Raw genomic sequence first — 27454 nt, 5'->3', positions numbered from 1 at the left:
TCAACCTTTTTGCATGCATGTACTTGCTGCTTGTATGACCACTAGGGCTGGCCAGAACCCCCACAGCCAGGGCAGCAGAGGGTGAAGTGCGAAAGGATATAGGGGTTGTAAACTGGCTGTCAAGGGACAAATCTGACCCATGGTTATATTTATTTGGCAGGTGCAGTGAATTTGAATTGCAATTCTTTAAGGTGAGACACGCTGTTTCCTGTCAGTCACAGGCTCAGCCATCCCCTAATGTCTTAGGGCAACCTGCTTCATTCCCTTATGTTATTAATCTGGGTCTTGAACCCTTTCAGTTTGCAACCCCAGTATTTGAGGACTGTTTAGGACTGAGGATGCCTGGGACTTTGTGGATGTCAAGGGACCCCCTGGAACTGTGTGACTCCTGGTGGCAGCTACAGGCTGGTCAGACTACAGGGAGGGAAATAGAGTGGAAAAAAAATCTGGCTGCCTCTCAGATGCCCCCCACCCCAAACCCGTCCCCATCACAAGGTCTAGAGGCACTGGTGAGTGGCCAAAGTCCCTTTAATATCCCTGAATTGCCTTACAAGTAATACTGCTGGAGGTGAAGAAGGGATGGGGGTCTGGGGTAGAAGATGGGGGAGGAGGAGGGAGGGAGAGCGCCAAGCGCTCATACAAAATATGGCCAAAAGGCTTAGCATGCATGGAAAATTATTGCTGTCGGAAGTTCCTATTTACAGGATCAACACCCTCAGTAATTGATTCTGCAACCCCTCTCCCTTTCCGCATCCGTGCCGCCTCGCTTTCCCGGGTGGGCCTGGAGCGGAGAAGCCCTAGAGAAGTGCCCCTGCTCCAGGGGCCCCGCCAGCCTCCACCCTCCACCCTCCTTTGCGGCTCAGGGGAGAGGATGAGGGTCGGAGAGTCCGGGACTCCTGCCCCGGAGCTGAGCGCCTAGAGATGGGGCAGAGGCGTGTGCTTAAAGCAGAGGGGCCAGGGTCCGCGAGCGTGGAGGTGTGTGCTTCGGTCCTCGCCCGGGCATGCAAAAGCGCGGCGGGGGAGGTAGTGGCGGCCGATGGGGGGCAGCTGGCAGCCCCGGCCCCTCTGCCCGGGAGAGTTGCATAGACGTGGCCGGGAGGGAGCGCTCCTCCCGTGGAGCGGAGCGGGCCGGAGGCCCCAGCGGGTCCGGGGCTCAGTCGGTCCCTGGAACCTGGGGTCCCTCGAGAAGAGGAATAAATAGGAAACATATCGAGGAGGCTCCTCCCTCCGGTCTCCCTGGAGTGGGAATAGAAGTCTCAGGAGGATGGGGACCTGCCCCATGACTGGGCCTCCTGATGTCCCCCATCCCTCAGTTGAGGGTCATCAGGCTATCCCTCCCATTCTCGCGCCCCCTTCCCCAGCAAGTTCAGGCTCTGATGAGGGTGGGGCTTCTCCCTCACTCCCTGAAATGGGGTGTGTTGGGGGTGGCGGACAGCCCTCTGTGGCCTTTGCTGTCCCTCTCCTTGCTTGGCTCCCTGACCTCCCAGTCCAGCTGGGAAAGCCAGACCATCCCTGGTGAGGCCAAGAGATTAAATAGAATAATAAATAGATAAATCAATAACTACAGAAATAAATAAACTGGAGAGGCCCAGCCGGATGGGGAGAAGGGCATTTGTGAGGTGCCCCAGACCTCACCCCAACGAGTAAGGAGGAGTACCTGTAGTCCTGTGGGTGGGGAAAGTGCTCAGAGAATCTTGGGAGAGGCTGTCCTGGGGTGAGAGAGGGGCTGTCCCGGGGTGAGAGAGGGGCTACATTAGGGGGCAGGGCCCTGAACTGCCCCTCAAGTCTGCCCCAGGTCAAGTGAACTCAGAGGAGTGAGAGCTGCTAGTGGAATGAGGGGTCTGGAGAGAGTAGGGTTGGGAATGGGTGAGAAGGCCCCCCGAGGATGAAGAAGGTGGGGTGGTGGTGGTGTGTGAATGGCTAGACCTAAGGCCGAGGTGAGGAGGGGATCAGGGACAGAGTGGGGACTCCAAGAGGAGTGAAGATTAGATCCCTCAGGCCTGTGTCCTGGTGTGGATGCGGCATCCACTGCAGGCGTGAGAGTCGAAGCGGGGTTTAGGCCTTACATTCGGGGCTCCAGTAGAGAACCGGTCTGAGACTCAGCTCAGAAATGAGAGGAAAGGTCTGCAAGTTACAAGGGGAGAGGTGCAGAGTCTGGGTGGGGGGAGAAAATTCCGGCTCTAGGGCCCGGGAAAGGTGCGGACCTGGTGCCTGAGTTGGGAGCCTTGCGGGCGTGGACAAGGGGTCAAGGTCCGAATCTTGGTAGCCGGTAAGGACGATGTGGGTCGGGATGTACTGGGGAAGGCAGTGCCGGAAGCGAGTTCTGGGTTAGGGGCTGGAGAGAAAAGTTCCGGTCTGGGAGCAGGGTCCCCACGAGGGGAGTGGGCAGGGAAACGCAGCTGGGGGACGCTGAGGGCGCAGGTGGGGGGGCCCGGGAACGGCGGGAGGCTCAGCTGGCGAGGCCGGCGGGGGGCGGCGGGGGCGGCTCGGCCCCCTTGACGCAGGCGGCCTCGCAGTGCTTGTGGAGGTAGGACTTGAGCGCGAAGGTCTTGTCGCACTGGCGGCAGCGGTAGTGCTTGAAGGCCGAGTGCGTCTGCATGTGCGCGCGCAGGTTGGAGCGGTCGGCGAAGGCCTTGCCGCAGTGCGCGCAGCCGAACGGCTTCTCGCCCGTGTGAGAACGCATGTGGCCCTGCAGCAGCCAGGGCCGCGAGAAGGCCTTGCCGCACACGCCGCACTTGTGGCGCAGGTTGTGCGTGAGCACGTGCATGGCCAGCGCAGGCATGGACACATACGCTTTGCCGCACGTCGGGCACTTGCGCGCCAGCTGGCTGTCCAGGCTGCGGTGCGTCTGCTTGTGGCGGCTCAGGTTCGACGACGTAGCGTACGTCTTGCCGCACTCGGCGCACGCGTGCCGGTGCCCGCCGCCCGCCGGCGCCCCCGCGCGTCCCGCGCGTACCCCGGCGCTTCCGGCGTCCCCCGCGCCCCCAGCATCCCCGCCGCCCGCTCCGCGCCGCCGCCGCGAGCGCCCGTCCGAGATGAAGAAGGCGTCCATGGAGTAGCTGTCGGTCACGGCCGCCTCCCCGCGGAAGTAGCGCGCCGACAGGCTGGACTGCGGGCTCTCGGGGTCGCTGTACTCCTCCGGCGCAGCCGGCGGGTACGCGGGCTCGGCCGGCGCCAGGTCCAGGCCCGGCTTCTGGTCCGCATCGTAGCTGCTGGAGGGCAGGCAGTGCGGGGCGTAACCTGGAGGGGGCGAGACGGAAGCGGGGAAGGTGAGGCGCCCGGGAGGCGTCCCTGTGGCCGCTGTAGGGAAGTGACGGCCGCTTGTACGATAGCAGTCGCTCTCCTGCAGCTGTGCTCTGGAGGTCAGGCTGCCCGAGTTCGGATCCTTCCTCCGTGGGCCGCAATAAAAATCACCCCACACCACCCTCGTGGAGCGCGGTGAGGTCAAGTTCTACTGGCTTTGTGTTGACTGTCAAGTGCTCACAGCCACGCGAGGAAGGTGTTATTATTGCACCCACTTTACAGATAGAGAAACTGAGGCGTATAGTCTAAGCCCACAGCTAGTAATTGATGGAGCCAGGATCCAAACCTTGGCAGGCTGACGCTAAAGTCCAGCATTTTTTTTTTTATTGCAGCAACATTCTGCCAGTTCCAGTCCTAGGACTTACCTGAATCTCAGTTTCCTCATCTGCAAAATGGAGCTTATGATCGGACACTCCTTCCCAGGGTCTTTGGAAGGACTGAGTAAAGTGATGAGAAGAATAATGTATTAAGCACTTCCTGTGCGCCAGGCTCTGCTGCCATGCTTTGCACGTTAACTCGTTTAATCATCACAGACCCTATGAAGTAGATCCTGTTATAATCCCCATTTTACATATAAGGAAATTGAGAGAGAGAGAGAACACACAGTAATTGCTATATAAATGTTAGCTATTGTAATTATGCTTTTTCTTGCTTGAAAAAGCGACTTCACTGAAGATTATTTAATTGTCTGCCTCCCCCACCAGGCTGTGAGCTTCCCGGGTGGGATCTGTGTGCCTGGCTCAAAGGAGGTGTGCAAGGAATATATGTTGTATGAAAGAATCACAATCCTGTTAGACCCACCTCCCAGGATTGCTGGGGGGTTTAAAAGAGGTCACGTATGTGGCATGTAATAGATGCTCCAAGAAGGGAACTTCCTTGTACTTGCTCCCAAGCCTGTTTTGCTCCCTGCTCCACTAGAAGCCTTCTGGAGTCCCCCTGTGAGATTCATTCACACACACACCCGCCCCTGCCCCTCACTCCTCTCTAGAGTTGGACCAGAAATCCTTTCCATTTTGGGATCCAGTGACTGGTGATGGGTGAGCCAGGGGTCTCCCCAGGGCATTCGACAGGGGCTTTCCAAGGGCAGGGGCCACCCTGATTTGTCTCTGCTTCTCTGGGCCTTGTGTGGTCCCAGCACCCTCCTAGAAGGCCCTGGGGCGTGGGCTCCCAGGAGAGTTTCCGTTGTAAGCAGGGAACTGGATTCAGAGCTTTCGTCCCCTTAAACAGCCTGCCTGATTCAGCCTTCGTGCTTTTGCCTCTCATATGGCATTTTGGGATGGTCACAGGGTAAAGTCTGTGTGCAGACTGTCCCCCAACCTGGAAAGCAGTGGTGTACCCTTTCTTTCCCTCTGTCCCTTCAGCTGCCCACACAGGGCCCTCTGAACACAGAAGTGATTGGGGATTACGGGGGTGAAGGACTCAATCGGGAGGGGCACTGTAGTCAGATGCAGAGAGGGCACTGGTGGTGGCAATTTTATAATGGGGGGTGCTCAGCCTCTCAGCACCCCATCTTCCCCTCCTTTGGTCTGCAGGTATCCCTACCTCCCACTCCAGGAATCAGGCCTGGTACTAAAGCCCCAGAATGTTCAGGGAGTATTGTTTCCTACTGAGTTGAATACCTGTTGGGCATACCCAGACTCCCTCTTTCTCCTTCTGTATTTCTTCCCATTGTAATTACTGATGATAATGATAATACTAGCTGATGTTTACTGAGCACTTACTAAGTGCCAAGCTCTGTGCTAAGTGCTTCACTCCCATCACCTCTTTGAATCATCACAAAAATACCTGTGTTACAGATAAGGAAACTGAGGTTCAGAGTGGTAGTGGTGCTTGCTCAAGTGGTACTTGCTCAAGTGGTACCACTCTGGTACTGAGGTTCAGAGTGGTAGTGGTACTTGTTCCACCACTACCACTTGCTCAAGTGGTAGTGGTGGAACAAGAGTTGGAACCCACTGCACTGCTCCCCTTGTTTTCCACATGCTGGGAGGTCCCTGAGGAAGGGGCCATGGCTGGGTTGTTCACCTCCTATCCCCAGTGCCCCAGCTAGTGGACACTTGATAAGTATTTGTGAAATGGGTGGTGAATGGGAGATAAAGATTTGCCAGGCCAGCCTCAATCCCCGGCCCAGCAGGGTCTGCCACAGACCATTCTGTCTACTTGGTCTTGGGACAACTTGATTCCCGACACTGATTGTAGCTGGGTGACCTGGAGCAAGTCGTGCATCTTTCTGCATCTCTGCTCCTTTCTCTGGGTATGGGGATAGTATAGAATGCATTTGGAGGGGGTCACTGATCGTGTGGCCAGTGCCTTGCATGTGCTGTTATTAAGGAAGGATGGCATATTGGTTAAGAGCACAATTTTGGCACCAGACTCCCTGGATTGAGTTCCAGTTTTACTATTCCCAGTTGCGTGATCTTGGGCAAACTGACCTCTCTGTGCCTCTGTTTTCCCAGCTGTGAAATGGGGGAAAATAAAAGCACCTAATTCATACAGTTTGCAGTACAGAATCCGTGAATAAGCAACCAATAAGTGAAAAGTGAACAAATAATAACCAACACTCCTGGAGCCTTATATGTCAGATACTATTTAAAAGCTCTACACACGAATGCATCCCACCCTCATGACTCTGAGGTTGGTACCATATTACAGATGAGGAAACTGAGGCATAGGTAGTTAGGTAACATGCCCAAGGTTGCACAGCTAGTAACTTAGAGACAGGATTCCAACCCAGTGCCTGGCACATGTTGGCTGTTATTATGAATAATAATAACAATCTCCCCAGATGGGTTTCTGTGCTGAAGTTTTCTTGGCATCTGCACAGACACATTTTGCAGCTCTAACCTGGGCCACTGTTTCCTCACCCAAGATGTGTAATTTCTGGCTCATGGTCTGGTGAGAAAAATTCTGGTGACCCATGTTGGTAGGAGCTCAATGGACCGGGCAGTCCTCGCTGCAGCAGGGCCCTCTTTCCATGGTGCCCTCTGGTGGTGGCCTGCAGTACTGCATCACCTTTCTCGTCGCTTGGGATCTCTATATATTGTAGAAATAGGGGCGCCTCAAACAAAGGCTCCTCCTCCGCTTAGAGACAGATGTGGAATTGCCTTCCAGACAGGAACTGTGGGGCCAGACATGATGGCCAGCAGCTGCGGAGTTTGGCATGGGTTGTGGGGTGGGAGTGGAGGGTTGTATGAGAATTTATGTGGTCATGTTGGCAGAGGTGGTTCTAACTTACTTTGTGACCTTGGTCAGGTTGCTTAACCTTTCTGGACTCTGCCTCTACCAGAAGAAGGTTGACTGGGATGCTCTAAAAACACTCTTTGCGTCGTGGCTGAATAGACCCCTCAATGATGCCCATTGTCCTGTCCCCCATCCCCCAACCCCTGTCAACTCCACCTCATTCTCAGATCCACAGACCTCTCCCTACCTATGTGACCTTGTGCAAGTTATTTCACCTTTTTGTGCCACATCTGTATAAAGGAACTGATAATAGGATTGAATGAATTAATGGTGTAAAATACTTAGTACAATGCCTGGCACACAGTAGCCTCTCAAGCTGTTATTTTATTGTCATTATTATTGTCCCTACATCTCCTAGTGATATCCTTCTAATCAGCTAGAGAGTGAAGGGGACACACATGGGTATCTTAGGCTGCTGTGTGACCTTGGGAAAACCACCTCACCTCTCTGGGCCTCAACCCTGGAGAATCCTTTAGGACACTACAGGCAGTGCTCTTCTGACTCTGTGCATGGAACTCAGACAAGTTTTGGGTGCCTTCCTCTGCCTTACAGGTGACTGTAGAAGGCTGAGCTGCCTGTCCCCCAGCCAGCAGGGTGAGAGAGGCCTCTCTTGTTTGGGTCCAGATAGAGGCAGGGAGGGCCAGGGACTCAGAGAGAAGGGACTTGGCTCTCATCCTGGCTCTTTTACTCATACTCCAGCTGTGTGACCATGGGCAAGTCACAAAGCCTCTCTGGTCTCCAGTGCCCCATTTGAGGGATAGGGAACAGAGCCACTCCTGTGACGTGGGGCTATAGGGAAGGCTCAGAAACACTTTGGAGATGTAGAGATGTCACGTACATGTCACCTGAGAATGACTTTTGGTTTTCCCTGCTTAAGAGTCTTGATATTTTAGACTGAAGGTCCAGAATACATTTTAAAAAAATTCTGCAAGGGAAAAAAAATTCTGCAAGGGAATTTTATGAGAAATCAGGTGCTGGGTGCTTTGCAGACATTGTCTCTTCCAGTTGTCTGACCCCTTGGGATGAGGGTGGGGGCATATCTGAGAAGTACTTCTGCTGCTGCTTCCAGCTACCCCTGCGCCCTCTCCGTGTGCCAGGCACTGCACCAAGCCCAGAGGCCCACAGAGGGGAGAGGAGTTGCCAAGGTCACTGGAGGAGGAGTAAGGCTCAAAACCCTCCAGAGTCTGTGTTTTTTTTCCAAAACTCCTGAGCAGGCATGGAGACCTGCTAAGGGCGGGAGATTTTCAATTGGTGGGAGGAAAGGGTGGTGGGTTTCTTCAGATACTACCACCCAGCTGGCCTGTGTCTGATTGGATGATGGGGAATTGGGGGTGGGGAGAAGCTATTCTAGAAAATGCACCATCCCTTTGTAAATCTTTGTAAATGATCAATAAAAGTAATGACTAACACTTATTGAGCACTTACTGTGTACAAGGCACCCTGCTTGGTGCTTTATGCATGTTAGCTGTGTCGAAGGGAATGTGGTGGTCACTTGCTCCGGTGCCCTAGTTCTACAGAAGCTGAAGCCCAGAGAGGGGCCTTGACCAGATCACAAAGCAAGTTCACACCAGGGTTAGGCTGGCCTCCTGACTCCCAGGCCAGTGTTCTTTTTCCCAGTCTCTCTCAGATTCCCAGTGTTGCAAACTTCCTCCAGGGAATTTCCAGCCCATATCCCACTTCCCTGTCTCAAGCTGAGCAGCAGAAGAGAGGCGCCTAGTAATGGGCCAGCTTCCCAGGTGGCCCACTTTCCCGAGGAGGGCCAGGCCCTGCTGGGTGGGGGGCTGGAGGGGCTGCTGCATGAGTATATTTAGAGCTGTGTCTTGCTGTGCCAGGGCCTCGGGCCTCGAGAATCATCTCCAGCCAGCTGAGCAGAAAGCCAGGTCTGTCAGCAGCAAAGCAGGATAAAAATAGTTTCTCCTGTCTGCTCACAGAGCTGGGCAAAGGGGCTGGTACCTCCCCCTCCCCTTATTATAGCATCTTTGTTAGCGGTTCCCTGGGCACTGGACCAGAATTGACACCCACCTCCTCCAAGGGCCTGGCAGCTGGTACACCTGCCCACTGGGGAGGGGGGGGGGTCCCTGAGTCCAGATGAGTGGTGCGCAGAGTGAGATCTGGCCCAACGTAACCAGGGCTGTAGGGTGCGGGGCTCGTGCCCACTGACTCAGACCCAGGGAGTGTTGAGAGGATTCCAGGGCCCCTCCCCACCATCCCTCCCTCCTGAAATCCCCCATATTCTGGTTTTTCCTGACTGTGACCCAATTCCCGTGGCCCACAGGGAGGTCCACAGCTCTGCAGGAATCAATACGAAAGATTTTTCAAGGGGTTGTGGAGATAGGCATGGTGGCTAAGGGTCTGGAGTTGCCCAGCACCGGTTGGTGGAGCAGCCTCCTGCTCGCTGCAGGGTGTCTCTGGGGCCCTTTCTGGGCCGCCTCGAGACTGGCTGTCATGCATAATGCACATTGTCTTTCCAGGCCCCCTGCTTTTCTGCCCTACCCTCTCTGTGCCCCAGAAGGTGCCCATGCCAACGTCCCTTCCTAGCCAAAGGCTGGCAGTGGACACTCCATCCCAGGGGAGACCACAGCTGGAAGGAGGCCAAGAGTTCTGGGGGGCTCATCTCAGCAGCGTCTTGCGTGCCCCCCAGAGGGCCTCCAGGCTGTGGGGATCCCTGGAACAGGTAGATGAAACACCCACCAGGGAGGGGTGATGCGGTCTGCCATTTATGCCCATGTCATCTCGGGCAGGTCATCTCTCTGGCCTCAGGTCTGCCTCTGGCAGTTGAAGCTAACCTTCCTCAGCACTCTGCTCTTACTGCCATTTGCCCACGTGTGTGTGTGTGTGTGTGTGTGTGTGTGTGTGTCAGATGGGGATGTATAAATTGCTGTGCTGCCATAGGGACTTGAGGTACTCTCCTGTCCTCTCTCAGAGGCCACAAACTGAGACTGTCTGAAGAGTGGACACTGAGTCTGAGCCCCTCATGTGCCCCTTGTGACCCCAGGCTTTAAGGGGGACCAGGGGCCCCAGATTCAGTATCCCACATGGACCCTGTTGTTTCACATTCCCAGTGACTAATTCTTAGGAAAATCAGATTTTTGGGTCCCTAGAAGGTCAGAGATGAAAGAGATTAAGTTTGACTGCTTTTTTTCATAAGAGAGAAACTGAGGCTCGGGTAGGGGAAGATTAGTTCAGAGCCACAGAGAAAGCTGATGGTGGCTCTAAGACTTGAACCAGCCAGCCTTGAGAATAGACCTGGATATGACCTTGGACTCGAAATTGGGTCTGGATCCTGATCTTGGAGCCTGAACATTGACCCGGACACGGATTGAAACTTGAACTTGGACATGGATTTGTTCTGAATTTTGGAGTGGACCTGTGACCTGGGACATTGACCTTGGACCTAGACCTCAGACCTTGTCCTAGACCTAAGGTTGGACATGGACATTGGACCTGGACATTGGACTGGACGTTGGACATGGACTTTGAACTGGACCTCTGACATGTCTCTGATCTTGACCTTGGACCTGGACCAAGACCAAGATGCCCAGGGCAGAACACTCATGGGCCTGCTGTGTGTCCTTGGGCACCTCCTCAGCCATCTCTTGGCTCCTTCTGGCAAGGGATTGGGGCTACCCTTTTGCATCCCTGCTCCCCAAATAGGCTTTCTGAAGTGTGGGGTAGATGTGTGGCAATTGGGCACTTTCAGCCAGGTTCCCAGGCCTGGCCTGGAGCGAGTCCCCGGCGCCATCAGTAAGCAGAAGCGGGTGCTGGTATAATGTGGTCAACTAGATAAGCCCATGGGCAGAACTAGGAGCGCTTCCTCAGCTGCTGGGGAGGCTTAATGTAGCTGCAGAGGGCAGACAAGTGCGTTATTGGATTGGCATTGATCCCTCATCTGCCTGGGTCAGATGCGCTCTGAAGGAGTATGGGGGCGGGATGGGGTGGGGGTGCCGAGGAAGGAGGACCTGGCATCCAGCTGGACTCCAGAGTTAGGGTGTGAGGAGAGGTAGATGCGCCAGGGGCAGTGAAGATGTCCACCGGTCCATGGAGACCACTGCTATGCAGATGGATGGGCAGCAGCCTACCCTGAGATGGCTGAATCCCTAGCATTCCCCAGGATGGGGGCCTAGGTCTGTGAAGGGGTGGGCTCGGTAGAGTTGGAGGGCGAGGTTCTGCGAGGGTTAGGAGGATGTGAGTTGGCATCTCACCAAGAGACTGAATCTGTGCTCAGATTCACCCAGGGGAGAGGAGGGGAAGGGAAGGCTCCATGGAGGCAGAAAGCAGTGGAGGAACAAGAGGAGCAGGGGGGAGAGAAAAGAGGCATTGCATTGGAGAGGACGGTGAAATTAGATCTGCTCTCCCTTCTTTGCGGAGCTCTGCAGAGAGACCTGGAACTTTCCCCATTTGTGGGGCTTCTCCTTCCCTATTTTGGGGTTCTGTGCATTCAGGGGGAGCCTGGAGCCCAGATGCACCTGCCACACCCTCTGGCCAGCCCATGGAGGCTGAGAAGGAAGGGAGTAAGGAAGCAAAGAAGAGCGTTGCTGGTGTGTGTGTGTGTGTGTGTGTGTGTGTGTGTGTGTGTAGGAGGAGTCCTCCAGGAATTCTCCAGCACTCCCAGCCTTTCCCTGAGCTGGGGGTACACTCTTTAATTTGGGGTCCTGCATCTTCATCAGTTAGGAGCCTGTGGTTCCTCTGACCTCCACATTCATAGGCTCCCTTCCTCAGATTCCCCTCCCACCAGTCTCATCCTGACCCTGCAGGAATGGCTTGTAAGAGGATCTTTCTAATAACTGGAACTATCTCCAGCCCCAGGCCCTCCCCCTTCCCTCCCTCCTTTCTCCTCCCCCCTCCTTCTCTCCCTCACTCTCCTCACCTCCCCCCCTCCTCTCTTTCTCCTTGTTTACCCAGCACACTTACACACGCTGAGAGAGAAAAACGTCAGCTCAGCAATTTTTCACACTTCCCTCAAATGCTCAGCAAGGTTATTTCCGGCAGAACGGAGACAACGGACCACTAGGAGCTGGCAGGCTCTCTGAGGACCCCCAGCACCCCTACCCGCCCGTGAAGTGAGGGAGCCTTCACTTCCCAGTCTGGCCACACCCCAGGGGTGGAAGAGGCCCCTGATAACAGAACAAGGCAGACCCTGTGTTTCCTGGCCATACCAGAGCTTGAAGGGTCACCCCCTGGTCTCCGACACTAACCATTTACTGCAGACACTGCCAGGGCACCCAGGTCAGGGTGCCTATCCTCACCATGGGACAGCCTGCAGAGACTGAAGCCAAGAAAAACGCCTGGCCTCAGAAACTCTGCCACCCTCAGCCAGACATCAGATGGTAAATGGAGCCCTACAGAAACCCTGACAATGGCCCCCTGCATTCTTTTAGACCTTCATCCAGTCATCTCCACTGCCTCCCAACCCAAACTTGACCTTCACAGAAGCTGAGCTTGTCAAAGTTGGAAGGATACTTAGATCATGCCATCCAAACTCTTTCACTGCTGAGGAGGTGGAGGACCAGAGAAGGGAAGGCACTTGCCCAAGGTCACAGAGCAAGTCAGGGATCTAAAGCCCAGGCCTCTCAGAGTTCCAGACCAGATATCAGACTATCAGGACAGTCTCAGGATTCCCCAGAGGGAGCTGGTTTGGAGCCCTTTGGGGAAAGGGCCAATGACAGGGATGGTTCTAGGATATCAAAGCTGGTAGAACATCCCTGCTGATGGCTTTGCCCTTACCCTGCTTCCCACCATTCACTCAGGGGCTCCTTTCAAAGCTTTTTTGGACTGAATTCAAGGCAAGGCGTTCCTGCCTCCCTCCTGAGGAACAGTCTGCAGTTTTGGCTGTGCATGAGAAATTCTCTGGGCTTCTCTAGGTTTTCTCAGCTGGCCTGGGACAGGACCAAGGGGGACTCAGCAGGCAGAAGCCCAGGGCTTTGTGTCAGTTCCCCAAGGGATCCACATCCCAGGCTTGCAGGCATTTCCATTTCTACCCAGGTCTCCAGCCCTGGCATGGCCCCAGATCCACCCTCTGTCCTGCCAGCACTCAGATAAGCCCAGCCTTATCCCTGGGCTTCAGTCCTCAACCCCAAGAGGTCCTGGGTTCAAGAAAAGAGGATAGTAGAATATGAGACATGTGGGCAAAGAAAAAGGGAGGTTGATTCTCTTGGGGATCTGGGGGAGGCCAGGAGATGAGGTGCTGTAGCTGTATCCCTGATCACTCCCTAATTTCTTTGACCTTGATGAGGTCACAGAGCCTTTTACCCAGCGCCCTCTTGCTACCTGGCTTGGCAGAGTGATGGAATGTGGGTGAAGTGCTTGGAAATCCCTGAGGCAGAAGCTCCCACCCTCCTGCCTTTGCCATCTCAGCTTCTCCCCTCTTCTTCAGTCCTTTCTTCTCTCCTTCTTCTCTCCTTTCCTCTCCCCTTCTCTCTCTCTCTCTCTCTCACACACACACCCCAAAGCTGATGCCACATGTGATGTCAGATTTCTTACTGCCAAGGGGATGCCCCCGCTCCAGACACCTGTCCTGGTGGGGACCATCAGAGGAGAACCCCTTTGTGATCCCCTTCATGGGGGATGGGGTCCACAGAAGCAGTCTCTGATTTTTCTCCACACCCTCCAGAGATCACCCCCTTCTGGGCCTGAATGACCTCTCTTGTCCCCCAAACCCTTGTCCCTACAGGCACTTGCTCTGCAAAGAAATAGAGTGTGTTGGGGGTAGGGGACTGACGAAAAACAGCAGGGCTGGCTCTGGAGGGGAGTGAGAAACTGGAGGGGGAGGGAGTGCAGCCCAGGAGACCAGGAGCCACTTTGGGGGAACCCCTCCTAGAAATTCCCTCTTCGTCTCAGTCCCCAGGACAGGCCCAGCCTTTGGCAGGCATGCGGCTGAGGGTAACAAAAGAGTTGCTGAGAGAGGGGGTCGAGAACACTTGTCTGGCATCGCCAGGGGGAGTAGGCTTGAAGGGAAAGAGGGTGCCCCCAGCTACCCCCAGGGAACCAACCCTATTTCCCCAGGGATTGGTAATCCAGGTCGGTTTACCTTCCCCATCAAGGGAGCACTCTCGGGCAACCAGCCTCCTTCCCTCAACCACGGAGAGGGGACCCTCAGATTGCCTTATGCATTAGCCCCCCAGCACTAGCCCTTCATGGGCACCTCTCTCTCTCCATTCTCTCACCACCCCTCACTCTGGCACCAATCTAGGGCCACAACTTTCAAAGTCCGGGCTGGCGCTTGATGGCGGGATGGGCCGACCCTGCGACTTTCCCTTTGTACGGACCTGGCCCTTGCCCCGCCCGCCCAGCCCTTGGGAAGCCCGGAGGGCGCACACAGCCAGGGTCATCTCCTCCCGGGGTTCCCTACCGCGCGCACCCCTCCTCTGGCCCGAACTCCCCTCCCCTCTTCTCCCCCCCCCCGCCGGGCCCCACTCACCGTTGTCCTCGGGCGGCCCCCGGGCGCCAGGCAGCACGTAGGCGGTCTCCAAGGGGTGATAGGTGGGGGCCGGCACCCCGCTGCACTGGAAGCCGTCCCCTTTGATCTTCTTTACTAGGAAGGAGCGGGGCATGGTGCGACTGGCGGGGGGCTCGGCGGGGGCACTAGCGAGGGGCCCCGGTGGGGGGAGGCGGCCAGCCGGGCGCGATTGGCTGGCTGTGCGGGGTTTCAGCACTGGACAGCTCCCAGCGGGCGAGCGGGCGGGCGGGCGGCCGAGCGGAGCCGGCACCGGTGGCGGCGGCCCCGGCTCTGGCTCTGGCTCCCGCTCGGGCTTGGCGGCGGCGGCGCGCAGACAGGCGATCGCTGGAGCTGTGCTCAGCACTCCGGCTGCCGGCTTTATATGGGACGCAGGCTGGAGGAGATCAGGTGGTCCCCTAGCAATGGAACTGTTCAGCGCTCTAATCCATCAAATGTCCCCCAGGACAATCGCTCCGCACACGTTCCCCTGAACCGGCGGCGGTGGGGGCAGGCCAGGCTCAGGGAGCAGCGGGCAGGCAGGAGGGGAGAAAGTGAGGGTGAGAAAGGCGCAGAGATAGAGAGAGACGGAGAAAGGGGGGGAGGGAGACAAGGGGGGGAGAGAGAGAAGAGATACATAGAGAAAGACAGAGACATACAGAGAAAGAGAGACACACGCTGAAAGAGGTAGAAATAGGAGCAGAGAGACCAAGATAAGGACAAAAAGACACAGGAGAGAAACAGAGAGAGAGAGAAGAAAGGCAGAGATGGAGAGAAGTAGCAACACACACCCACGGGAGAAAAAGAGAGCTCCAGATACACGAAAACAAAGCACCCCAGGGATGCAAAGAAAGGGAAAGAAAAGTGCAAGACAGAGAGAGAAAGAGAGGGGAGAGGAGGTAGAGTGGTCTGAGCAGGCGGGGTTCAGGCACATGGGGACAGGGAAGGGAATGCAAAGAAAAGAGTGTGAGCTCGCCAGCGGCGATCCTCCTGCCTCCAGCCCTCTCCCTGTCCCCCAATTTTGAAGGGGCTAGTTTGGACACTCAGCTGTAACTAGGGGAAGTCATCCCCCCACCCCAGCTTGGCCTCGCACTGAAGCCCCCTGTTGGGTTTGGGGTTTAACTTTCTTCTTCCAGAACTGATGGCGGGAGCAAGTCCCCGATGCCGATGCCCAGCCCCGCTCAGCCAGTCCTGTTCCGGTGCCTAGCTCAGGCGCGCGCTGCAAGAGGAAGTGAAAATCGTCCAGTAATTAATTTCCCTGCTGCCGGGGGTGGGGTGGGGGTGGTGGTTTTGACACATCCGAGGCTGTGTCTTTCCCTGAAGCGGGGAGCAGACAATAGAGACACGTGGACTGGGAAGGGAGAGGGGGGAAGGGAGGGGGAGTGGGGCTCCCGCTGGAACTCTTCGCAGGTCAGCTCCTTTGTCTCCAGGAGGATCTGAGCAGACCCCCCCCCCCAATCCAGCCAAAACCTAGGGGAGCTCCCATATCTGGGCAGGACCAAGGGGCAGTAGAATGCAACCCTCTGACCAGAGAGGCTGCTTGGCAATGTGCCATGATGGTGGGCCGGCCTCAGCAAGTACGGGATGTCCAGAGCACAACAGTCCCGGAATCAGACTCTAGGAATGCCAAGATCTCATTGGTTAACAGCATTCTGCTTATGGGATGCCAGGCTGATGCAGTGGGTATGTGCTTTTGGGACTGGGTCATCCAATACCAGTTGGGAGACTAAGACCCATGGAGGCTAAGAGAGGCCATGGAGGTGCCCAAGGTCCCATAGTGAGTCAGCAAAAATTTCCAGAGACCCCCCCCCGCCCCCAGCTTTTGGACCCTCACACAGTCTTTCAGGTGTCACTTAGAAACCTCGGAATGAAATTTGGACCCCTGATCTTGCCAAGGCCCTGAATGATCTGGGGGGCCTTGCCCATCTTCTCAGCCATATTGCCCCATATTTTGCCCTCTGGGACTTTTTTTAACCTCAGTCACAGAGGGCTGAGGTGCCCACACCCTCTGATTCATGGCATACCCAGTATTCCCTACTCCAGCCACACAAGCTGACTTCTAGTCTTGCAGGCTTCCTGCTCTCTCTTGGCCTCCACACTGGTTCCTCTGTTCAGAGGAACCCTCCATTTCACCCTAGTTCACCCCTACTTGTCCTCAGGGCATAGTTGAGGCATCACTTCCTCTCTGAAGTGCCCCTGACTTCCTACGTGGTAGGGCCAGCTTGCCCATTGGCCTCTGAGCTTTGTGACTGTCCTGTGTCTGGCTCGGCATACTCTTACAGGGTACCGTAGGGTATCCCAGCTCCCCTACTTACTAGCCATGAGATCTTGGGCAAGTTATTCAACTTCTCTGTGCCTCAGTTTCCCATTTTATAAAATGGGAATAATAATTGTTGTTAGTTCAGGGGTTGTTGGGAGCATTACAAGAGTTGCTGTTTGCAGAAGGGCCTGGAATGGTGCCTGACATATAGTACGTGCTCATTCCATGTGGATTCTATATGTACAGTTGCACCCGGAGCACCCAGGATTCATCTAACACATGTTTGTGGGGTTCTGTGGAGTAAGTGGTGACCTAGACAGTCCTAGTCCCTCGTCTCCTTGGAGGTGACATTCAAGGGGACATAAAACTGGGCGGGGATGGAGAGTGCTGGTACCTAGACAGCGTGGCCAGCAAGGGTCACCTGGAAGAGGTGACATCTGAGCAGAGATGTGAGTGATGAGATGGAGCCAGCCGTGGGAGGAGCCAGGGAAAGAGTGCTTCAGGCAGAGGCTTCACAAGTTCAAAGGCTCTGAGGCAGAAATGAGCTTGGGCCAGTTCAGGAACAGCAAGGAGTGGAAGGAGATGAGGTCAGGAAGTTGGCAGGGCCAGAACCCAGAAGGTGCTCAATAAATCATGAGTGAATGACTATGGGGTGAGAGTCAGCCTTAAAAGGTGGACATATTGGTTGGAGAATTAACTTTTCACTGCTCACATACAGGAAGTTGTTGATAGTTATTCGTGGTATAGTCATATTTTTGAGTTTGTTCTGGGTACTGGGATCTCTGTCCCCTATAGGGGTGCCTAGTCCAGTGGGGTAAATAAGATAAGTTGGTGCCCATGAGCTCACCTCCTCTACCTGCTCGATGATTCTATCATTCCTACCTCTTCCATAAGAGATGGTAAAACTGAGCCCAGAGAGCTTCACAGGACACTGAGGGTCCACAGTGACTTAGGGACAGAACTAGGGCTGGACTCTCCCTCACCAGGTAGGGAGGGTGGAGAGGTAATCCCCCCTTGAATTGACAGATGGAAGTGATGTATCCAAGGTCCCATAGCTCACCAGTGTCAGGCTGAGGATCAGATCCCAAGTCTCTGAACTCCAGCTGGTAGGTGGTATCAGCACCTTTAGCAGATAAGAAGAAACCGTCAGCCAAGAAGGTGAAGTTCAAAAATACCTACGGGGTCGGGTGTCCTTAAGCATGGATGAAATATACAACTTCTGGCATGGTTTCAGCACTAGGACACCATGGAGGGCCTTCTGTCTGCCAAACCTCCCTCAACACTGACTCACTGGTCTCAGAAAGTCCACTGTTAGGAATTCATTTTTCCAAGTCACATCAAATAAGGAAAGATTTTTTTTTTTTTGCGGTACGTGGGCCTCTCACTGTTGTGGCTTCTCCTGTTGCGGAGCACAGGCTCTAGACGCGCAGGCTCAGCGGCCATGGCTCACGGGCCCAGCCACTCCGCGGCATGTGGGATCTTCCCGGACCGGGGCATGAACCCGTGTCCCCTGCATGGACAGGCAGACTCTCAACCACTGCGCCGCCAGGGAAGCCCGAGGAAAGAATTTTTTTCCCAGGGATGCTTGCTGTACCATCATAGACTGGAATAAAACCCCCAAGTTGGAGACAATGAAGAGGGGCTGTGAAGAAGACATCCCCTGGATGGAATATTCTGCAGCCATTAAAAATTATCATATGGGGGAAGACCTCATGGAATTATATTCAGCGAAAGATGCAGAATCTTGAAATCTCTCACAGCATGTTTACAACTATGGACCAAAGTAAAAATAAACATGCACAGAAAGGTGAAAGAAGGGTGGTGGAACTGCAGATGTTTCTCCACCTTCTTTTTGTGTTTTCCTAAAGACCGTAAAATGTTTCAGTTCAAGAAACATATATCTTGAGTACTTGCTAACGACTCCGTTACTTCTGAAGAGAAGAAATGATAAAGTTTCGTAAAATATGTCAGGATATTCATTCTTCTGACTCCTGGGAAGATAGCATTGCCGATGGCAAATTTCCCCAATGACAACAATAATTATTATTATATCAACAGTGTCTCCGCATGCCTGGCACTGTTCTAAACATCTACCCTTCACAGAAGCTGGCCTTGCCAGGGGCTTTCGATAGAGGGATTTGGAATCAGCCTGTTTTCAGTTCAAATCCATGCTCTGCCATTTCCCAGCTCTGTGATTCTCTGTGCCTCCCTTTCCTCATCTGTAACATGGAGATTTTAATAGGAACTATCTCCAGTGTTGCAGTGATGATTAAATGATAATGTACCTGTAAAGTGTTTAGAGCAGTGCCTGGCACAGAGTAACTTGACTTGATAATTGTTGACTATTTTTTGTTTACATTTCGTCACTCACCTAAGCCTCACCATGACCTCAGGGGAGAAAGCTCTTTTATCAGCCCGATGGACAGATGGGGGAGAAATGACTGGCTCAAGGCCATATGGTTACTGTGCGGAGGAGCTGGGGAGGGTCTGACATCTATGTGGCCCACTGCCTGCCTCCCCAGGAGTCCCAGTCTTGGCATAATGGGTTTAGCTGGTGAGGGCTGCAGGCTCGGCCCTTCCTAGTCTGCTCTGATATCCCTCAGATTTCAACCCTGCCCTGCCCATCACTAAGGAGGGCAGCTACCAGTGTCTGGGTGTGAATCTCAGTGCTGTGTAACCCCAGGTGGTTGGCAGAGCCACCCTGAACCTCACTCTGCATATCTGTAAAGAGGGGACCAGACATCACATTTGCAGGCTTCGCTCCATAGTGTTAGGAAGAAGCACTGCTCTGGGAGTCAGGAGACTGATTCTAGGCTCGCCTCTGCTAACTCTGCTCCCTCTTCTGGGCTCCGGCTTTCTGGTCTGTTGAATGGGCATGGGACAAAAAGGTCCCTGAGCTGCTGTCCAGAGCCGATAATGGATTCTGTATGAATTCCAAGGAGGAGAGTGGCCATAAATGCATCTACTCCACGCTGATGGGGCTCTTTCTCTGGTAAGCTTCACTTACTCTGCCTGTTTGTCCAGTGTATTTCCCCGGGCCCTCCTCTTCTGACCCAAAGGAAAGAGGGTAGGAAAAGCCTGAAACTGACTCTTCACGGCTCTGTACACCACGACTCAGAGACGACTTGCCCAAGGCCATGTTAGGGGGGCCTCTGGAATCTGACAGCTGCTGTGTTCTCTCTCTGGTCATTTTGGTCCTCGGAAGCAGATTTGAAAACAGAGAAGGAAGTGCAGCAGATTTATTGGGGACAACACCTGCAAGAAAAAGAGGTGTGCCTTCAGACCAGGGTGCAGGTCTGACACCTGTGAAAGGAGAGGTGGGAGACAGGGAGATTGGAGAAGAGGAGCCCCAGGCTGTGGTGCAGCTTGAAGGAGGACTGGCCAACCCCACAGGGAGCTCCAGCCCCAAGATTTCCTGCAGAGGGGTCTCATGCTGGGCGGAGTGGCCAGGCCCTGGTTCCCCACCGTGCCCAGTCATCAGCGGGGCGTCCTGGAAGGGGGTGGCCTCAGCTCAGACACTGTGGCCAATTGAGAGGGTGCTGCAGTGGGATGCTGTCAGGGACTGCAGTCCGAGTGGCAGGCACCTCCCCACAGCCAGCACATGTTTTTCTTTATTCATTTAATAAACACTTACAGCTCTGGGCTGCATGCCAGGTACTCCTCTACACACCTTACAAATATCGCCTTAGTTAATCCTCACACTCGCCTTCTGACTCGTCAGTATTGTCAGCCCCATTTTCAGGAGAGGAAATTGATCCCAGAGAGGTTAAGAAACTTGTTCAAGGTTTTACAGCCAGTACGTGGTGAGCCATGGGTCCAACCCAGACAGTCTGCACCAGAGGTACTGTGCTCTCACCACTCTACCACCCTGCCTCCTCTCCAGCTGCAAGGGCCCTGGCCACGATTTCTGGGAACCGTTCCATGTTCATTCCTCATTGGCTCAGGAGCTTAGAGCCTCGACAGACTTCAGGAAGGGGCCAGCTGCAGGGGGCGGGGGGGTGTCAGAGTCCCAGACCCTGCCGGAGCTTCTACTCTGTTCCCTCAAAGCCTCCCACCTCAAGGCCTTTGCATATGCTGTTTCTGCTGCCAAGAGCACGCTTTCCTTCCCTCTTTGCCTAGTTAACCCCTCCTCCCATTGCTCCCCAGCTTGACTCCAAGATCTAGCCCAGGACAGAGATGATATGTGCTGGGAAGGAGCATGTTCTAAAGTCTCAGATGAGGGACTTCTCTGGTGGTCCCATGGTAAATAATCCGCCTTCCAATGCAGGGGATGCGGGTTCCATATCTGGTCAGGGAACTAAGATCCCACAGGCCGCGGGGCAACTAAGCCCGTGTGCCACAACTACTGAGTTGGCGCGCCTCAACGAGAGAGCCTGCGTGCCACAAACTATAGGGCACACGGGCTCTGGAGCCCGCGCCACAACTAGAGAGAGGCCCAGGCGCCGCAAAGAAAAGATCCCATGTGCCGCGACTAAGACCCGACACAGCCAAAAGTATAAATAAATAAATAAATAAATTAATTAATTAAAGTCCCAGATGATAATAATACTAGCTGACATTTATTGAGCACTTACTATGTGCCAGGAGCCAAATCCAACCCTTTATGTGGATTACCTCATTTAACCATCACAACAACTTTCGAGGTGGGGCCTGCCGCTATCCCCATTTTACAGATGAGGAAACCAAAGCTCAGAGAGGCAAGGTGACTTGCCCAAGGAGACCCAGCTAGGTGTCAGGATTCAAACCATGATCTTAAACCATATAATCCCTCTTTCTAAGAGGGGCAAAGGTGCCAAAGGGGGTCTCCCTCCCCTGCTCCCGCAGGGCTGAATGTCCCTTAAGTGGGGGGTGGGGGCCCATATCTGCTCCATTCACTGCCACATCTTATCACCTACACAATGCTGGGCAAATAATAAGTGCTCAATAAATATATATCTTGAATGAATGAATAAACTAATGAGTGTAAAACCTCCTTGTGGCCCGCCCCGCCCCCCCTCACCTTGGTCCCCTATGGCCTGAGCTTAGGTTAATTTGTCAACCCTCAAGGTTTTCCTCTGCTTTGGGGGATAACTGAGTCCCTTACCTGACTACCACAGTCCTTGACCTTCCCGCATTAAAGTATCTTTCCTTCCAAGTTCCTGAACCCTGCCAAGGTCACCCCTTAAGCAGCTCCCTGAAACCTCAATAAAGGACTGGTTGCAGGAATCTGATAACTGGGCTCCCTGCTGGGTCAGGGGGAGTTGGGACAAGCCCGCAGCATGGGTCAGGGATGGAGTGGCTAAACAGCCTTTCACATTCAAGCAAGTGAGATAGTTCAGAGTTTGGGCGTGGGTCACCCTGAGCCAAGTTTTAATCCCAGCGGTGCCTCTTCAAGCTGTATAACTTCAGGCAAGTCACTTCATCTCTCTGTGCCTCTGTGTCACCTCTATAAACTGAGGCCAATGATGGCACCTACTAAAACAGGGCTCTATGAGGCCTGGAGCTTAATCAGCCCTCGATAAATAGACGCTGTACTTGAACAGCCTTCAGGGTATCAGCATCATCCCCTGCCCATCCCCGTTTGTCAGTTGGGGAAACTGAGGCACAGAACAGGCAAGTGCCTTCTTTGGCATTTTCAGGCTCCTGCCCGCCAGATCAAGGCTGGCTCCCTCACCCCACCGTGGCCTCTCCTGCCTCCCTCTCTTACCCACCAGCCAAGCTGAGAACCATCCCTGACAGATGCTGAGGTGGCTGTGGAAGCTGCAGAGCTGGCATTTCCCGGCTCCCAGGGCTCCTGGCGCAGAGGAATCAACCCCTCTCTGCATGCCCAGCTCGGGCTCCTGCTTCTGCTCATATACCAGCTGGGACCCATCCGATTCAGGAGAAAGCCAAGAGGTGGCCCAGGTGCATGGAAGCAGGAGGTTGTCAGTATTGACCTGTGCCTGACCCCAGACTAGTGGACAAACTCCTGAGGAGTCAGAACAGCCACATGGCCCCAGTGCACACCTTCCCAGCCTCCCCTCTTTCTCACCCCAGCTGTAGAGGGCTACGGGAGCAGAGGGGTTAAAAGCGTGGATGGCCTGGGTTCACATCTCTCCTCTGCTACTTACTGATGAGTTATCTACCCCGGGCAACTTACCTGTCTTCTTTGTACCTCAGTTTCTTCAGTTGTCCAATGGGGGTGCCGATACTAATGGTACCTCCCTCACAGAGCAGGTGGGAATTGAGTGAGGTAAGTTTAGGGTGCCAGTTCACACACAGCTCGTGCTCAGTAACATCAGCCATTTTGAGCTTGGAGTCCACTCTCTTCCCATTGACCTCTTGGACCTTTCAGCCCAAAGGAGCATCTCCTCTCTGATTCCTATTGCTCTAACGGTCAAGGCTCTGCAGTGAAATCCCACTGGCCTGGCGTACAGTAGGGGCTTATTAAAAGGTCTGCTTGGCTGTGATGCGGCATGAACTCATGGAATCTTCACGACCACTTTTGGAGGTAGACAGTATGATGATACCCGTTTTATAAAGGACCACGTGGGCACAGAGGAGTTAAGGAATTGCCGCAAGGCTCACAACCAGTAAGTCTGCAGATACTTACTGAGCACCTACTCTGTGCCAGGCACTGTGCTCAGATCTGGGGACGCAGCAGTGAGCAGGACAAAGACGTGCTGTCACGCAGCTCACGTCCATCCTACTGTGCTGACAGATAATAACAAATACCTAGATAGGCCAGCTTCCTGTCTACAAAATGCCAGGGAGACAAGTGACATGGGGCAGAGATAGAATGGGGGTGGGGCCGTTTTAGTTGGGGTGGTTAAGGAAGACCTCTCTGAGGAGATGACATTTGTATAGAGTCCAGGATGCAGCAGATGCTTGGTTGGGACACAGGGAATCCACGCCAGCGTTGCTGTGGCAGGTGCAGTCTGGAATCCTAGAGATCCCAGGACTGGTGGAACTTAGAGCCCACTTGCCCAGGTCGGCTTCCAAGTGGATAATGATTACCCCTGCCCCAGCTGGCCCACCTCTGTGAAGCAGTTAAAAGAACAGGGCAAATGACTTGGATTCTCTGAGGCTCACTTTTCTTATCTGTAAAATGGGCACTGACAAGCACAGCACACACTCAGGAGAGAGGAGATGCTTAACAGAGACAATCCAAAGAAAGTGCCAAGCATATAGCCAGACCCAGAAGAAGCACCCGGTCCTTGGTGGCTGGAGCGGACAGGTGACCTTCCTTTCAACTGCCCAGAACCTTCCAACACCCTTGCCTGATGAGTCCCCTCCTCCTACCAGCAGGGTCCCTACTGATCTCGCACTTCCTCTGCAGCTGGGGCAGTCATGTGGCTCAGCCTAGCCCCATGCCGTGCTGGCTAGAGTGTGGCAGCCTCTACACTGAGTGTCCAAAAGCAGCAGGGACAAAGGTCTAGGTGTCAGCATCCAGGGTTGGTGTCAGCAGCATGAGCTGTGGCCTTGGGGCCCCATTAGCGGGATGTCTCCCTCTGGCCAGGCCTTTGACCTAATTTTTTGTTTTGTTTTGTTTTTGTATATGAAGCCTCCATCCTGATGTCTGAGCCTCACGGAGATTCTTCAAGCATGTTTGCTGCCATGGATCCTTGATGACTCAGCAGCCCATGCCATTGTCTGGAAACTCCAGTAGTAATATTTTTCTCAGACTGAGTGGAATACCACAGATTCCAACCTTCTGGTGCAGGATGGCCCCTCGGGGATATGCAGACATCCAGTTCTTTCCACTGTCCTCACTCCAAGGGCAGGGGCCTGGGGCTGCTCTCACTGGTGTTCCCAACTCCTAGCACAACGTGACTCAGAGGAAAGTCTCAGTTACGTGTTCATGGTCTGAACAGATAAGTGGTACAGGATATGGTTTCCACACATCTGCGCATTCGTGGTTACTTCCCCGAACCATGTTCCAGTTTTCTGCTGTTTTTCTGAAAGTGTAGGGCCCAGAACGGAACACAGAACGCCAGAAATATATGAGCAGAGCTGAGCAGAAAGGGACTGTCACCACTTCACTCTAGATATTGGACTTCTAATAACTTGTCCAGACATTTCATAAGCTTTTTGGTGACTGTTTGCCCTGGTGACATACATTAAGCTATGATCAAGTGTTCTGTTTTTATGCCCCTTCCCTGTACTGTTGCTAGACCTCATTTTACTACCCTTTCTCCCTTAATCTCATTCTGATGATGGCATTGTCCCCTTCGCAGCCCCCAGGAATGGCAAGTTGATTACAGCTCAAGAGCCCGCTTTGGTTGGTAGCCATAGCCCAAAGCGTAGTGTTGAGATAGATTCTAGAACTGAGCTTGGGCTCAGTGTGAAAGACTGCTGTAATTGATTAATGATGTCTGCCAGGATATGGGAAGGGAAGTGCTAATTTATTTGAGATGTACTTGTCATTCCCCATCACAGGTGCTTCTAACCTGGGGACCATAGAAAGAATTCAGGAGGCCCACCATTAACTTGGATAGGAAAAGGATTGTGCCTTTAATTTTAGCCTCTTTCTGAAATTTATCACTCCTTCAATGATGAATGCAGGCCACAGACCATAGTGGCATTAGCAGGACCTGTAAATTGTCACTAATAGAAATCACAGATATTGTCTTGTCACATTACAGATGTTCCAGATATCTTGAAATATCATATATGCTCATAATGACTCGAAAATTACAACAGTTATTTGCTAAATCTTGTGTTATAATATATAATAAAGAAGCACATGTATTACTGTAATGCAGATTTGTTTTTAATATTTTGAGAATTGTTTCAATATAATTGGTTTCCTTTGTAATACTATATATTTTATTTTATTAATTTAAAAACATTATTCTGAGAAAGGGTCCATAGGCTTCATCAGATATCAAAGGGTTCTATGAACTCTGGCCCATCAGGTTTTAAGAGCTGCCTGCCTGCCACCTTTCCAAGTTCCCTCCCGTATCCTGGGTCTGCGAGGGGAGCAGGAGAGTGAGATGAAGTCCTTCAGGCCAGGAGAAGCTGACCACACAGCCAGCTCCTGGGTCATCAGGTGCTGCAGGAGGTGAAGGACCAGTAGAGGTGGTGGGAGGTGAGGTAGGAAGTAAAGGAGAGAAGGTGGTGCCGCTGACTTCCGGGCCAAGGCTGGGCTACCTCGTGACAGCGGAGAAGATGGATTTTTCCTACAGTGATGCGAGGGAAGGGGTCTGAGCCTGACCTCCTAGAGGTTGGAGGGAAGTTTCAGCCACAGAGAGGTCCCAGATCATCCTCCCTTATGAGCTCAGAGGCCCTGGACTGCAGGAGCCAACAGCCTAGGAGGTAGGAGGCCTGTGACACAGGGGAAATGGGGCCCAAACCCCTTCATCCCGCACAGGCAGCTTACCAGTCGTCACCTCATTCATTCACTTATTCATTCATTCGCTCACCCAACGTTTACTTAGTGCCTAGTAAGGGACCTGGTAATGTGCCAGGACCTGGGCTGGGCATTAGGCAAAGGGATGTGTGTGAGGCTCAGTCCTCCCTTCACAAGACACAAGCAAAGACAATGACAACATAAAGGCTTGATGCTTTGATGGGAGAAAGTCCATTAGGTCCCTCACCCAGCCCGGAGGGATCAGGGAAGTCTCTCCGGAGGAAGTGATCTCTCGGATGAGTAGGAATTATAACAAGGTCTGTGGGTGCTCAGGAAGCGGGGAGGCAGCATATGCAAAGGAGCTGGGGAAGAAAGAGGACACAGGGGACTTGCCAGGCATTCAGTGTGGAGGTGGAAGTGGTGAGAGCTGGCTAGAAGGTTCACGCAGGAAGCCTGGAAGCCGTGCTTGGACAGTTCCCTGGCTGTGGTGAGGAAGGGGTGAGGGCCCCTGCTGCCCCATCTTTCAGTGGCACTGAGCTGTGACTTCAGTGGCCTGGAGAAGTTCAAGGTCACCGTCTGGGGTGGGGGAGGTGGAGGAGGTAGGGACCATCTCACCAGGCCTGGCCAAGGCCAACTGGAAAGCTGGGGCCCATGCCTTCCCCTCACGGCAGCCTCCACGAAGGTCCTTCCGCTGCGAAGGCCTGAGCGGGCCCTGTTCCTTTATTTATGGGCTGTGTGAGCAATTTGCTGCTTGCTGGCCGGCTGGCTGGGTGTGTGATGTGGGGATTACTCATGCCCCAGTTGTGGTCCGGCCTCTGCAGGCTGCGGGGTAATGAGTGAGGTAATTAAGTGTAAAAGACAGGAGCGGGCAGGGGAGGGCGGAGGGGGCCGAGCAGTCACTGGTTCTTTTCAGGAGCAGGGGAGTGAGATAATGTAGGATAATAGCTCAGCCAGGCCCTGCCCAGGCAGCCCGGCCTGTGCCGAGAGGTGCCCCCCAAATGGCCAAGATAATTCAGCTTTTTCAGGGAAAATGGGGGGGGGGGCTTGGGCAGGGCCTGGCTCCTGGGGACAGCTGTATGGAAATGACAGCGCCTCTCCTTGGTCCTGTCCTGTGCTGGCTGAGGGTGGGGAGCCAGCGCCTTTGGCTGGGGGCGAGGCTGAGAAGAAGAGGCTAGGACCAGGAAGGTAGATGAGTCAAGATGAAGGGGCCATGTGGCGCTGGAAGACTGAGTTGTGTGTGGGGAGAGGAGAGATGTATTGAGAGCAGCAGGTGAGGTTGTTGGTGGCTCCAGAGTCTGACTAACTCACTGGGAAGGAACTGTGGCTTTGTCATTGGCTGGCTGTGTGACCAGCTTAGCTGTGTGCCCTCTCTGGGCCTCAAGGTTCTCATCTGTAAAGTGGGGGCGTCCAGACAGTCCCTGCCTCACAGGGGAGTTTGGAGGATTGGCAAGACGATGCGTAGCACCTAGCACACAGTGAGTGGTCCGTACATGCTTGAGACAGTCAAGTCCACAACCAGAGGGCACTGGTCATTCATTCATTTATTGAACACATATGTATTGAGTGCCTAACATAGTCTGATGGTTCCTGGTGCTGGGAAAATAGCAGTGAATAGAAGAGAGTCCTTTTCCTCTTGGAGCTGCCCTTCTAAGAGGTGAGATATACCATTAATCATTAAACACATAAACATACACGGTCATACATACCGAAGATCCCACTTCTGAAAACTTATTCTATGGATGTGTTTGGACACATGTGAAATGAATACATTCAAGGTTATTTACTGCAGTCTTGTTCAGCCTAACAAAACCTCAGATGCAATCTAAATATCTATTATACGTGAACTGATTAAATAAAGTATAGAATAGCCAGAGGAAGACTATACAGCCACAAAGGGTGAGGTCACTTTTTA

At 53.7% G+C, this 27454-nt stretch overlaps 1 protein-coding gene and 1 long non-coding RNA gene across 2 annotated transcripts in view; one reads left to right on the top strand and one right to left on the bottom strand.

The window, feature by feature from the left end:
- The window catches only part of LOC136792464 (uncharacterized), a 107664-nt gene that overhangs the window by 9134 nt on the left and 71076 nt on the right, over nt 1-27454 (top strand). The gene's annotated exons all lie outside the window — the stretch shown is intronic.
- Nucleotides 511-14502, bottom strand: SCRT2 (scratch family transcriptional repressor 2). The gene is made up of 2 exons (XM_059039163.2): nt 13958-14502; nt 511-3240 (listed from the first exon to the last, which is right to left on the bottom strand). The coding sequence occupies exons 1-2, from the start codon at nt 14088-14090 to the stop codon at nt 2450-2452; spliced, it is 924 nt and encodes a 307-aa protein (XP_058895146.1). The 5' UTR covers nt 14091-14502; the 3' UTR covers nt 511-2449.

This window comes from Kogia breviceps, chromosome 14 (assembly GCF_026419965.1).
Source record: "Kogia breviceps isolate mKogBre1 chromosome 14, mKogBre1 haplotype 1, whole genome shotgun sequence".
NCBI classification, from domain to species: Eukaryota; Metazoa; Chordata; class Mammalia; order Artiodactyla; family Physeteridae; genus Kogia; species Kogia breviceps.
This window is presented reverse-complemented; position numbering and strand designations above follow the sequence as displayed.